This window comes from Colius striatus, chromosome 2 (genome assembly GCF_028858725.1).
Source record: "Colius striatus isolate bColStr4 chromosome 2, bColStr4.1.hap1, whole genome shotgun sequence".
Classification (NCBI taxonomy): domain Eukaryota; kingdom Metazoa; phylum Chordata; class Aves; order Coliiformes; family Coliidae; genus Colius; species Colius striatus.
Genome location: NC_084760.1, coordinates 81,822,625 through 81,837,677, shown reverse-complemented (window position 1 = coordinate 81,837,677; position 15,053 = coordinate 81,822,625). Strand labels below are relative to the sequence as shown.

Genomic DNA, 15,053 nt, shown 5'->3' with positions numbered 1-15,053 from the left:
TTTAAATGAGACAAATGGGTGACGTGGGCCACAGAGGGGAAAAGTAGATAAGGTATATAAAAAAATGCTGAATGTGCAAGTGGTGCAATGCCGCTAGGATCTAAAGGTCTTCTTTGCAATAGCTACAACCATGAGAGGAGAAAGGGACTGTCTTTTACAAGAAAGACTCCATTTCATCTGTGTATCCAGGCATATTCTATCCATGCTACATCACACTCTAAATAGGTATTAGTTAGAATAATTTATTTATTACGAGTAAAAGTACCTCCATGCAAAACAAAGTCAAATTCACCCTACACAAACCTCCATTCGTCACAAAAAAAAAAAAACCCTAGACACCATCACATATAAAAAACCTCACCAAAATGTGAGGGAACTACTGGGACTTACCTCCAAGAAAGACCTCGGTATTGAGTCAGGACATCCAGAACATTATGGGGTTTGGATCCTGCCCCATTAGCTGCCTGGAAACAGGAAAGAAGAGAAGTTCACCATCAGAAAATAAGAATTGCTACAGTAGCTAATTCTCTGACCGATTCCAGTAAAATAATTAAAGAGGTTGTTAATGAAACAAGCTATATCATCTTCCCAAAACATAACAGATCCTTGGTCTCAAGAGGATCAAGGACCGAAGAGTATTTTAACTCCGCTCTAGAGAATTACCCTCTTCTTATTGACTTCTTGATTAGATCATACGGGGGAAAAAAGGTTTAAGAATTCTCAAAATATTCATCTAATTCTAAATTTACCTAATGAATAAATAAGATACCAGTGGTCCTGAATAAATAATTTATTATAACGTTTCTCACATGAAAAAGCAGTACAGTGATTTTATGTCTTCCCTCCCTCAGTTTCCCCAAGAAAGAAGACTACGAGGATTTAACGTGGTAATTAGTGCAGAACACGTGAATTATCATAGGAGCAGTGAAGCAGACATCACCAGTTGGAGAATCACAGCCACTGTAAGGGTAACAAGTTTAGGTAGTTCCAGGAAGAGCGTGGAAAAAAAATTCTGAAGATAAGTAACACTTGACATACCTGGTGATATATTGCAACTTTACTCAAATATTTAGCTGACATAAAAGTACATAGCTTTATAGCCCCGGTATTATTGTGTGTGTGTGTATATATACACCCTTAGCTGCAGAATTTGTTCTTTCTGTTTACACTGCTTACTAACAGCGTGAAGGCCAATGCCTTGGGAGCTGTCTGGAATCACTAAAGAAAAGCAGTTGTTGCAAATTCACTCTAGCAGGCTCGTTTCGCTGCTGTGATCTAATATTGCAGGTCTTCCTTGTGTGACACTCTAGTGGACTATAAATGGGAACTGTGCACTCAGATTAGACTCACGATCTGATTACCAGTCGGTCAAGGTGGAGTATGGAAGAGAGTATGTGAAAAATGTGTTTGGCTTGATAGGGTGTAGCTCTATGTATTCTAGTTCTCAGGGAAAAAAAATCAGAAATGTTTTTTTCATTACTTGCTTTAACAACGGTTATCCAGTGACCTTTACTTACTGTGAGTGAATCTCCCAGGGCAGCAATCACCTGGATATCTGCTGGTTTCAAATGATGAACTAATAAATAAAAAAAATAAAGGCAGTGTAAGGGAAAGGGGAAAGAAAGAACACTTCAAATCATGATAGCTGTCAGAATTTTTCCTTAGAATAAGCAGAAAGCATTACAAAGACAGCATTTTAATATTCATGGCAGCATCAGCTCAGAATGACAGTGACAGGCATCAAATCAGGACTGCTTGTTGATACTGTAGCTGGGTGGTAGCTACAACGACAAGGGAGGCAGTAAGCTTTCGGTCTTGCATCTGTGCTTACTCAGATTCATTTTAATCAGTGAACATGACTGAAAAGTAGGCACAGACTCAGTGCCACCACAGGGTGGAAATTCTGAGACTGCCACAGCTTTAGAGGGAAGACAAAACCCACCTGGCGACAGGATTCCATGTGACTTTTTTCACCACAGACTGCACGGACAAGAGCTCCTACTCCACCTGCATACAGCTGTATTACCCCTGCAACTGAGATACGCAACTATCTCCTTGTCTCTTCCACTGCCACTTCTTTGTTTGTACGTGGAAGGTGCTGTTGCATAAGCTTTCATCATCCTTGAGGGAGAATGTGCATCTTGCTATACAACTTCTTACTATGTCCATAAAGGATCTTAAAAGCCATAGTCAATAGAGTGTATTGCTTCAAAGAAAAGTGTACTCTGCTTAAGCAAACTCAATTCCTGTTACACTTTTGTCACCCAATAATTACAACAAAATTGCATAGGACTATACCTGAAACTGGAACTGTATCAGAGGGACTCAGGTCAAAACAGGGAATATTTGTTCCATAAATCCTCTCCTGAAAAGACAGGTCAAGACTTCACATCAGACTCACTATAGCCTGGTCATGAGAAACCATTTATGTCTTAGAGTATTAGATTAATAAATTTCACGTATACTTTCTATACATCAACCCAGGCCATGTCTAGAACTGTCATTTGAAGGCAGACACAAGCTCAGTCTTCTCAGAAGTCATATGGCCATATTAGTTCAGCACGGCTCTTGCCTATCAATGGAGCCAGTTATTTCAGACTCTGTGCCATGCTGTGTTAGCTGTGCAACATTTTGTGTGCCCAAACTCCAGACTAGGTGAGTTTGCGTCTTTTTTGAGAAACTGTTTGAATATGCCAGCGTGAAACTGTACCTTTGTCAGCAGGCCATAAGCCTACCTTCTCTGTATGCAGCCCTCTGCATGCAGCCAGAGAGTTGTCCTCCCAGCAATTTTGGGTTGCAGCCTACTGATGGAAACACCCCCATGGTCTACTGTTAACAAAGGCTGACCATCAGTGTACCAGAGCAGACCATCAAACAAGATGCAAGAACACACGTTTGTTCCAAATCTCTCTACAAAACTTCAGTAGGTTAACTTATCTGATACTTGTGTCTTGTCCCATTGCTCCATTTTTGGGTTTTATTAAAAAAAAAAATCCAAACCCCACAAACATAACAGAGTGTTGCTTCTTGCCTCCTATATCATAGCTACTACAAAAATCAGGGTGGTAGATACCATTGTCCCAGGCAGAGGTCTGTACACCTGATGACAGTATATTAAAATGAGAAGATAAATGTGCATTACTATTCCAATGATGTATAGGACGTGTCAGTGCAGATGTGGTCTGGACACTGTGTTCTGGGGCATGAAAATGCACATTTTCACCTCCCTCTGTAGCTCCTTGGGAACACCAAGTTATGCTCAGAGTACTACGACTGAAAAAAAAGCGTGGCTGTTTATCTCCACACACCTAATCTGCAATTATCTAACACACAGAAAAGAAAAATGTAAAATCCATAGTTCTTCAGTTTTACTATGGCATAAATGAGATGAAATCAGACCCCCACAGTGGTGTCATGCTGATATGATCTGGTTTCCTCCACAGCAGGACCAAATGGCCCCATTTTCACTATCTGCTTGTCCCAGGTAAATTATTCTTGTTATACAGATGTTTAAAAGGTTTTTAATGGTGAAGGCAAGACTTACTCTAGGCTGGCTGAACACATCTACCTCAAAAATCACACTCTACAAAATCCACCAAGGAGAAAATGTGCTATTAAGCATCTGACTATTTAGTCAAGCATGCAAATAAAGAGCTGGAGGTCTGTATTTAGTTTTCCCAGGTAGCATTGCTTAATTAGGCAACAACACACTCTCACCCATCTGCCCCACTCCCTGGAATACACTCAGTCCATATGATGCAAACAGTCCTACTATACCTGAGAGGTTTCTTTGGTGTTTGATGTCTCTGGGGAAGATGAGTAGTTACTATTTCTATACGTGAACAAATATGGATTTTCCTGCAGAGGGAAGACAGTATGTTTACCAACGCTAGTGGAAACACAGTCAGCTGACGTTGAAGTCTTCTGGCTAGATTTTCCAAGAGAAGAAAATCTTTAGAGTCACTTTTTTAATAACATTGTGCTAGTGAAGTAAACCAGGTTAGACTGGGAAATTAAGCCCTGGTGTGCTTTAGGCACAGCACCACGTCTTGCCTTAAACCTAACATCAAGCAAAACATATAATTCCATTTCTTTGATGTTTTAATTGCTGTTCAGTGAAGCTTTCGGATGCCAGTAATATTTTATCACTATGAAATTATTGAAGTCAGAGCTTAAATAGAAAAACATTCAAGAACCTGCTCTTTGAATCTGAGATCCTCAGACCCTGAAGATGTTACTGGGCTATTGACAGCTCCAGGGACTAAAATTGTTAAACCTGGCAGCAGGCACAGTCAAATTACAGAAAACCTAAATAACATAAAATATATGGATTCAATTTCATTGGTGACAGATTTTTAATATTGGTAATGCAGCCCTAATATACACAATTACTAAGTTCCGATTAACTAGTTATATTTTGAATAGAAAAATATCCAATTCAGTAAGATAATTTATCTAAATTCTGTCAAACATTCTTGTTTTCAGAGTTTCGTGTTTATAAAATAGTTTGTGTCAATGAACTTTAAGAATACTAAAATTTTAGTGATGCAATATCTTGGACAACTGTACATTACCAAGAACTTCAGAAAAAACAGCAATAGTATTTGAAACAGTACTGTGTTAAGAGTAAATAAAATCCTATAGTAGCAAGGAAACCATTTTACCTGAGATGGACACTGGACCTGAAGCATTTTTGTGTCACTGTAAAGCTGCTTCTGTCCAACTGGCTCCATCTGGAAAGGGAGAGAACAGATGAATTGTACAGATTTCATGTGGGGGAGGGAAGGGAGAGCAGCAGCAACTCAAAGGCTCTGGTGCCTTGTATGTGTTCCACTAGGTCCACATACATATTTAAAGACTTGCCTTCCTTATGATAAATATTTATCTATGTAGAACATACCACATATATACCTACAAAAGCAAGAAGCTGAAAATGAGGCCTATCACGTGTCATCCCACCATCATCAAAACCACCATCTACATATTAACTCTACTCTTGGGAGTGCCGACCCTGTAAGTGTTTCTCCCACAAGGCACTGATGTCATACCACAGTATTCAACCGATTTACAGCCCAGTTGCTATTTATCCGCTCAACCATAGTAAGTGTAGGCTTTCTTTAGAAGAGCATAGCTGAAACCATCCTCATGATTATTTTCCTCCTTTACAGTATGCCGTTTAAACCTTACTGCAATTTGCAAGACAGTTTTACTCCCCAGCTGGGCTGGGTACGAGGAAGCAAAGGGTGGCTCGCCACAGCTCAACTGCCAGTTAAAAACATCTTGCAACACTCCTCCCAGGCCTCATCCACCACTTTGTCTTTTCCCAGGCTGTGAAACCACGTTCACAAACACTTAAGAAAGGTATACTTGAGAGTTTACAGTTTTTATATAGAAGTTAAAAGAATCATACAGGCTTTTGCGTGGGAGAAAAAGAAACTTTGAGCAGACTGACATTTTCAAGTAAAAATGGTGTTGCTGAGTCTCCTTGAAAAATGCAAGTTTGACTCAGATTGTACACTGAAAGCTTGGATAAGACCACATCGCTTTACCTCAGAGGCAGAAAGTACAAGAATCCCTGATATAAACAGAAAACTAAAAATCTTCCATTTGGTGATACATTCATGTTGCAATAACCTCTTCTGTGTTACAAACACTACCTTTATGTATTCCCTCTGCACCAAATTAATTTGGCAGCAAAGTCAGAAATATGGAATATAAGACCTTAAGGTCATATACAATTCTCTGGTGGCTGTAGCCAGTGAAACTAAAAGCTTGCTAATTTATTCCACCTGCCAGAACTGTTTTCTTATCTACATATTCACACACTTTAGACATCAAAATGTGCACTCCAGTTCTTCATAAAGGCCTGATAATATTTTGTATTTGTTGGCCTTCTTCTAACAAGATAGAGAGGGGATTGTTGTTAATGAAAAATTATGGAATGATTCAAAACTCAATATTGACAGCACAACGGGATAAATACCACAAAGAATCCCTTCCTCTGTTCAGACACCTTGCTGGGTGTGAATTAAACTGGAATCACACCCAAAGGAGTTGGCCACTGGTTTAGTTTGCTCAGTTAATGTCTGCTCAGCTTGCACCAGCAGCTGCCAGAAGCAGCAAACTATATAAGAAACAGGATAGAAGGGACTGGAAAATACATCAACAGGCTTGACATCAGCAATACACTCTTGTTATATTCTGGTTTGGTTCATTTTCATTGATTGTTCCATCAATGAAAATCATGGGAAAATTCAGAGAAATAGAGGTTTATAGAGCTGATGTTCTTGAAAGAAGATTTTGAAGAAACAGTCTGTGTTTTTTTTTAAGAAAGAGATATGAATAAAAGCAATGTGTCTGAACCAAGCAAACTAATGAAGCTCAGAGAGAAGATATCATGGGAGCTGGCAATTTCCCATCCTCATAGGATGAAATAAAGTAGCTATTTAATGACGTTCTTAGAAAAAAATATTATTCTTCCAGTACAGAATCACCCCACAGATCGTGGGACAATGCTGGTATTTCTTTGCTAGGAATGAATTTCAAACAAGTATTAGACACTTGTATGTTGTTAGGAGTTGGGTGATGAGAATGGTTTTCTCTGGGAAGCAATTCATTCCACACAGCTCAGAGACATTTTTCTCCCAGTAAGGAGTGACAGCTCTCATGCAGCAGAGTTGTAAGTTCCTTGTCAGGAAATTGAGCACCAAATATGCCTTGTGGTCAAACAAAACCTCCCCTTGAATTCTAGCACATGTGTTTTGAAGGCTGGTTAGTGTGCAGGTCTGCTCTAGTTTCTAAGCCAGCATAAACCCCTGAATGCAGAAGAGAGGCCCGGGCAACCTCCTTCAGCACTGTTCCCATTCAGGTTCTTCTCTGGCTTCAGCTTCTGTCTTGGCTGCAGGGTAGGGGTTTTTGTGGTCTTTTCTGTGGCACAAGAGAATGCTAAACACAAGAGCAAGAGTTCTTTACACACACGAGAGGAACTCTGCACCGAGATATATTTCCAGAGGTAAAATTGTAGGTATTTGCCAAAATTCGTCAATTAGGCTCTCTGCAGTAAACAAAGCTGTCCAAGTAAACAACCTCTCTCAGCTTTCCTAGTTACCTGATGTCATGTAGCTGACTGTTCTCTGATGTGCTTGCTCCTGGATAGCTAGAAATGTTTTGGTAAAATATCCAGCCCTGCCTAGGACAAGTCTTTAGCACCAGCTAGCTTAGCTGCCTCTTGGCCAGACTGAAGTGCCATCCCACTGCCAATTGCAGGGTTTTTCACGGTTTAGCCCTTTGGCCAATAAACAGGTAATGTTCTAAGAAAGAGGCTGGTGCCAAGCCCTAAAACACGATATGGGCAGACTGGCAGACAGCAGGAAGATAGAAACTCCCTGCATGCAATTCTCAGACAAGTCCTCATTCTGCTGTGTTTGCTACTTGACAAGTCATAAAATAAACTAGAATAAACTATTATCTGGACTTCTCAGCAGAACTAGAGAGACCTTTGCTAGGTTGAAGAAACCTGACAGTGCTTTTTACACTGAAAGCATCTTTCATATCATCTGCTTTTACATCATGGCAGAATACCATCACAGGGAGACAAGGAATCTACCCAGAGAGGTGCCTTTCTGATGACTGCCAGCTGCAATTAGAAGATTCCACTAAAATCAAAGAGGAGGCAGGAAAACAGGGGAAAGGGAGTTGTAAAGGGAATACTACCATTCCTGTAGTCTCAATTCAAATCAGTAGCAATATGTGGTTTTGCCACATTTTACTCTTCCTCCAGATTACCTAGGCTGTCCTCTTGCTAGGGGAACCACCTCACATTGAAGAAAAACACTGAAACAATGTAAAGTTGGTATTTGTCTCCTTTATGACAACTCCGCGTTTCTAGTGGCTCACTGCCTGAGTCTGGGTAACTCCCCCCCCACAGATATCTTTGCTGCTTCCCCAAAATGTTCCTAAGAACAAGGTGCTAAGGGCCAGAGCCCAGGAGGCCAAATGAAGCCTCTGTTGAAAAAGGTTAGGAACAGAAAAATGGAGCAGGGGGAAAGTGGAAGGCTCTTCTGTTGGCAGAAGCTGTCAGCCAAAAAAAGGTCATCTGAAGGGATAGAAGGATTTTGTTGAAAGCTAAGTGCAAGAATTTGAGAGGGCCGGAAAGCAAAATCAGCACTTAAGTTGACTGAGTATGCCTGCATAACTTATTAAAGTTCAGAAGATAAATTCTGGCCCTGATGTCTTTTATAGAGTCTGGATTTGGAAGAGGCAATATACCTGTTTCATTTTGGGGATGATACTATCACAAGTCCTTGTAAAGCATATTCAAAATGCCTAGAATTGGATTCTGTATAAATGGAAATCTAAAAAGCTGGACAGTAAGAGGATATAGATAGTAATAACAAAAGAGCTATAGTCTAAATTTGGGGGAAAAAAATGAAAGTGATATCCATTAGAAGCATGTGAACTCTGCTAATTGCAGAGTCTGATAAAAGAAAAGGACATTACTCAAAGCTGGAGGTCAGTTTCCTATTGATAAGCCCTAGAAAACATACTAATTCAGGCTGATCTATTGCCCCAGCTAGATGGATCTCAGATTCTGACACATTTGGTTCATTTAGCCCCTAACAATTCATGCTGGAGAAGCACAAATGAGCTGGCACATCGGTGGCACTGTGATCCCTTTCCAGACGGAAGCATGCATTTTCTGCACTAACTGAAAACCTATTCAGCATTTCATTTAGAAAAATTGCTGATGGAAAAACTTTGCTAAGCAGATGTAAAGCACCACCTTTTTCCAAGCAAACTGGATGTTCATGCTTTGTGTGGCTTGCTCCCAGCTAGCTTCAATATTTCAAAAGTCTAGTATCTGAGAAGGATACACCACTGCTTTTCAGTGTCTTACAGGTCATGTTCAGGTGATGGCAATTGTGTAAATGTTTTCAGTGCTGATGGAGATACTGAGACACGGGCAGTTAAAGTAACTCAGTTTCTTTACAGATAACTGCCAGAAACAGAGAGAATGTTTAACTCACACTTCAAGAATCTGACTTTCAGTGTTTGCTTTGCTCATTCGACTAGTGAAACTAATTGCCTAGTGGGACTAAGACAAGAAAACGATAAAGAAGCCAACATTTATTTTATCATGTAATCTATTTTATGATAGCAGAACTGAGGCAGGAACTTTGACATCATCATGAGGAACATCACAGATAACAGCAAAGGAGATAACTGTATGCAGCACAGTGGTTCCAAGGTTAGAGCTTCAATAGGTGATCAATTTTTAACTCTTTGGCTCCTACTAACTAACTAAAATCCTAGTAACTTTAACTAAAAGATAATATCATTCATAAAAGCGACTGTATGATTTTTCTAGCTATGTCATTTGCTTGAGCAAAAGCCTTTTCCTGCAAATCCTGATTCTGTAAATGACCAGGGCTGTAACAACATTACTAGTGACATAATTAGCATAAAAGGAAACAATAACTGCCAATCTGTGGTGGTTGCAGTACAGACGTTTTTTCCTTAATGCATAATTTGGACAGACATAGGAGTAGTAGGTGAAACTTTTAGTAACATATGGACTGCAAAACAAGCCAAAAATGTCTTTTAACTGATCTTAATTGGCCATTACAGGTTCTTTTTAATTAAAAAAAAAGAGACTGTATGTGTTATAAGAAGGTCAGGAAAAAATCCAGAAAATTTGGAAGTTTCTAAGTCGGAAGGAATAGTAAAATCAACATCTTATCCAAAATGACTGGTATAAGGGTGCATTCAAACATAATATGCACTAAGCAGAAGCATCCTACTTTGCTTTGGTGAGTACAAAACCCCATGCCTGCCTTTTTGTCTCAATCATATCGAAAAGCAACTCATGTTTCTTCACTTGCCCCCATCATCAGTTTTCAAATGAAAGCCCTTCCAGCTGTACACGCGTCAACTCAGACACACAAATGAATGCTGTGTCAGCAACGCAAGTCTCTAGAAGGAAACAGCTTCCTACAGAATTGGTCATCATGTTCAAGGTCAAGTAGGCTGGAGAGTCTGTGTTTCTTACAGGCAGCCTCTCCCCTCCATTACAAAGCACTATTTTTGGCTTTCCTTATTTGGGTAGGATATTCAGTTCTTGAGGAAGTAAGAGGAGCTCCTCAACACGTCTATTACCTTTTTACTATGAGCAACAGCAGTGGAAGGACGATGGTTGAGAAGAAGACAATGTTATAAGACTCATTAGTAAAGAGGGGAGATAGATACAGAACAGACTAGACAGAAGAGTATAATTGCTGTAATATGAGCCTCACCGTGCTGCATTGTCACAGAGGTATGACTAACAAAAGGAGGGGCTATCACAGCTCAATTACTCCCTGAGATTTCCCAAAGGGCTACTCTAGGAAAAGTTTCTTAAAAACTCTTGGTAGTAAAAAGCAGCCACAGAATAGCAAGAGGTTTGCCTTGGGAGTATAGGCATTGAGCATTATTTGAAAGCTGTCTCTCTGTGTAGCTGAGAATAACAGTCACGGGATTTTTCTTTCCTATACTCTTCCTTCCTCTGCCTCCTTGCTACTCAAAATCTGGCTAGTGTGGAGTTGCTACCTGGAATCCATACTAAGTCCAGAAAGCAACAATAACAATCTCTGTGGTACAGCTCACCATGTTGTTCCAGAGGCCCACAGCCAAGGAAGTATAATGTTCTTCCAGAGTTTCCACTTGTGTCTTTGATGTGGTAATGAAACCATTCCTGCCCTGAAAGAGAAAGCATTTCAAGCATGAGAAAACACTTAAGCATATGGAAAGATGAGATATTTAGCCACAAAAGGTCTCAATATAGAAAATACTATTTTTGTCCACAAGAATATCAACCTCTGGTACTCTCATTGAGCCATTTGTTGCTGATCTCACTTACTGCTGGTATATCAAGATAGAACAGATGCTGTTCTGTAAGTGATTGCTTTAACTGCTGCTGTAAGATAGCAGTGAAGGGATTGCACATCAACAAGACAAAACAACCACAGCAACAACAAAGCACAATCACAACAGTGACTTACAGGGAGATCAGAGGTACGATCATATGAATGATCTGGAATAAACGACACTTCCTTTAGCAAATATTTACATGAATTTTAAAAAGTGGAAGCATGCAGAATTTATCTTATGAGGCCATGCTTATTTTTAAATGAAATTGGAAAAGTTTACAAGATTAGACATAGTGGCCTGCAGGTGTACCACAAATTAAAAGAAATAAAGAATCCATCTATGACATAAGATGTCATTCCAGGCAAAACCAGAGCAATTTACTAAGAGAATAATAGTGTCATGAAAGTTGAAAGTTTGCCATTTGCATGGGGATCAGCCATCGACAAAACAAGCTTGCAATAATATGACCTAGCATCAAAGGAAGATATTTTTTTAATGTAGCAGATCCTTATCTGCCTTTGAAGACAAATTTCTTCTCCCAGTACACTTTGTTCTGATACTAAGCTGAAAGGAGCACTGAAATTGCCACAAGTTCAAGTGACTGTTTTGATGTCCAGGAGACAGACCTTCACTCATCACCAATCTTTTTTTACAAATAACCACTAATGTTACATGTTGCATTTCGATACTTTGCCCTGAGTGAACCATTACCTAGGAAGTGTTTTCCCTCTTCATTGCCAGATCTCAGGCTGCCTTGATCTTTGAACTTCCCCTTAAAGATCACTTAAGGGGAAAATGACATCTGACATCCCAGGCAACCCTATCTATGTTCATTCCCCACTGGCTGTACCAGGAGGGGTGCAACATAGGGAGAAATTAGCAGCATGGACAATTTCCAGACACTCATGACCTAATCTACAGAAGTAGACTGATTTCTCCATGACTTAATTTCTCCAGAAGCATTGCATTCAAAACACACAGGATCTCTGACTGATACTGTTTGAATCAAGCTGCACTCTCAGGACCTCTGTGTCTGATCTCAAAGCATGTTCTGCAGGCGCCTGACTACCCTTGTCTTCTACTATTACACACAGTCTAGACAGAAAAAAAGTCTGATGAATTTTGTGCTCAATCTCAGCAGACACAATCGAGAAAGAATGGAGCAACTCATATTTACTCACTGGTCTGAGCAGGAGAGAAGGTTGGAGAACAACAGTGAAGTCATCCTTTTGATCAAACCTTTCAGACTCCAGCAGTTTTTCCCAAGCATCCTGAATAGACAACCGTTTAATCAGATAAACGTTATCAGTTAGAAGGTGGAATATATGTACAATTCATTTGGGCTTAAATGGAACTAAGACTATCTCTACCCCTAATAAACCACAACAATGAAATTTTGTAATCTGGAACAAAGGTAGTAATTTAATGAAATCTTCTTACACAATAACTGAAAACTCCTTGTAGCTATAAGAAAGCTACACTGACTTGCCATAGTTTTCTTTGAAAGATCAGCGAGCTTACAATGAAATGTCATACTTATGGCCTCCTTGTCATTTATAAAAGGAATTATAGCACAACTGTCTTAACAGAAGGCTTCCCTATTCTAAAACATGTGGCAGGTTGCTGGACAAGGTGGGTCATTTCTGTACTTGAAAATGACAAATTCTAGGTTGTCATTAGAAACTTCAGGAGGTACTAGGACCATTCAGGTACAGGGATCACTTATCTCAGAGGTTTCTGATATAAGAAATGGGGTCAGGATTGCTGTGGGCACATGGTAAAAAAACCTGTTACTCAGCTTCCTCACTGCTTTTCTTCCCTTCACACCTCACTTCAGTCTAATGTGGAAAATGAATAGACATTTCTAGTAACACAGAAGATGCCATACCTGATAAGACCACCTCAACACATTATCATCTAATGTGGAGCATTCACCATCACAATTGCACTGATTCTTGCCTGGATTACTGCAGAAAAGAATTTAAAACATGAAAGACATTATGAACTTTTGATAAACAAGATGGATAGTACGAACACTTTTAAGCCATTGAAAAGCATATATTGAAGACTGAATTGTTACATATATTGAGAAAGCTATAGGGAATCTCCCAATTTTTCATATACACATAAAATGGTACGTATTTCCACATTCAGAGCTTTGGATTGCTTCTTGATTTGAAAGTCTATTCAGATGACAAATATGACAGACTTGGATCAGCACATGGTTTCATAAGCTAGGAGCATGCTCAAGCTTAAAACAGTGGCTTCAGCAGTTTTCAAACATTTCACTCTCTACAGTCACAGAGAAAATTTGCACACACTCAAAAATACTTTCCTGGGAACTTTGTATCAGTATTTGTCAACAAGATCTGCATCAAGACATATGGATGTAAGCTCAGTGCTGCAAAATATTACATATGCTAAATGACGGCCAGGCATTGTCAGGCAGCCAACCAGTCTCAGCCAAATTTCTGACCTGCAAGGTGAGATGTGCATGCTGCATATTTCTGCAGCTAGAGAACTCAGACTTCCCAAGGCTGCAGACAGAAACAATATATAACAAATTTAAGATCAGCCTTGTTCCAGCAAAGATATTCTCAGTTGAAAATGCCTGAATGGACTAGAATCTGAGAAACTTTTTGTGGGCTTTGTAAATGTAAGCAGTGAGTACCTGTCAGGCTTAGACTTTTTCTCCTTTCCACAGAACTCTATGCTGCTGGTGAGTGCAAGAAACATGAACTCAGGGCCAGAATCTTACCCAAGCCTAACAGAATAACCTCATAAAACACAAGAAGATAGTTGCATGCCTTAAAGTTGGGTTCATGCACTATTTTTACTGTATACAAGACTTCTAGTTAGTAAGAATCTAATAAAGGAAGGAACTTCAAATCTCTATTATGTTACAAAATTTAATGCCTAAAGTTAGATACTGACATGGGACTTGGGGTGTCAGACACTATTCTCTGCTTGAGACTTCATCTTTTGGTATGAGGTTGTGTTTTTCAAAGCGGTTCAAAATGAGGACCTGATAGTTAAATGCCAAGGCCCTTATCAAGGAAATAATCTGAGCCTCAAGCTGGAAAGAAAACATTGGTTTACCAAACAGCAAAGTACAAGGCTTGCAAACTGGTAGAACTGTTCAACCAGATAAACACAGCTACAAGATCATGCTGACAACAAGAAAGCAAATTGCCTTAAGGTCAAAATGAAATACAAAAGTTCCTCAGAGGAAAGAAACATTAGATCCATTTCATTTTCATTTTTAAGCCCTTCAATATATAGCAAGGCCCATATTTCTAAATCCATCTTTTCCACCTCTCTACTTGTCTCACACTTTTTCCTTTAGTGCCTGTGCAGAAGAAATAAACTAGAATGCTTTATGCAGTCACTTTTAACAAGAAAAGCTTCTCCTCTGCTTATACTTATTAAGCATGTGGTTAAACAGCAGCCAGACCCCTTCCTTGACTGATGGAATGTCTCCTGGGCTGTAGACATGCAAACCTTGTGAAACATTTCAAGATGATTATATTAGTAAATATGGTATCTTATGCCATGGATATCAGAAAGAAATTACAATGCAGTAAGTCAGAGTGTAAACTACTCCATCATAACTGTCCATGTGCACGCTCCTACTCTATACTAAATTCTGACAAAAGCTACTCACACTTTTGTTACAAGGTGCTGAGAAAGGGAGATGAATGAGAGCATCTAGGCACATAGTTACCATAAGAAACTGACAAATTGAATGTTCTCCATCCTGCCATACTCTAAGGCTGAGTAGCAGTTTTCATATAGCCTAACAATGTGCTTTAAGACCAGTTATACCTTTTGTGAACATCAATACCTAGAAACTTAAACTTTTAAAGAGCCTTCAGAGTTTTTGACTCGAGAGTCGCAGGGCAGAAGTATCACTGACTAGAGCTGAGGGTAGGTAGACTGTGTAGTCTTGTGACCATAATCACAGTAACGGGTCTGTCTAGGATGGAGTGAACTTTCTTCATAGCAGCCTATATGGTGCTGTGTTTTGGACTGAGGGCCAAAACTGTTGGTAACACACTGGTGCTTTGGCTGTTGATGAACAGCACTTGTACAGCATCGAGACTTTTTTCTTTTTCCTCTTACTCTGACCCAATATCTAAACACATTCT

At 39.5% G+C, this 15,053-nt stretch overlaps 1 protein-coding gene across 1 annotated transcript in view; it reads right to left on the bottom strand.

Annotated features, from left to right (window-relative positions):
* Positions 1 to 15,053, bottom strand: part of PLB1 (phospholipase B1) — an 85,671-nt gene that overhangs the window by 57,040 nt on the left and 13,578 nt on the right. Inside the window, exons 12-19 of the mRNA XM_061990120.1 lie at positions 12,794 to 12,872; positions 12,087 to 12,176; positions 10,642 to 10,734; positions 4,665 to 4,733; positions 3,778 to 3,858; positions 2,299 to 2,365; positions 1,518 to 1,576; positions 391 to 464 (exon numbers count right to left, since the gene is read on the bottom strand). Coding sequence (XP_061846104.1) covers positions 391 to 464; positions 1,518 to 1,576; positions 2,299 to 2,365; positions 3,778 to 3,858; positions 4,665 to 4,733; positions 10,642 to 10,734; positions 12,087 to 12,176; positions 12,794 to 12,872 — 612 coding nt within the window. The remainder of the gene's footprint in view (positions 1 to 390; positions 465 to 1,517; positions 1,577 to 2,298; positions 2,366 to 3,777; positions 3,859 to 4,664; positions 4,734 to 10,641; positions 10,735 to 12,086; positions 12,177 to 12,793; positions 12,873 to 15,053) is intronic.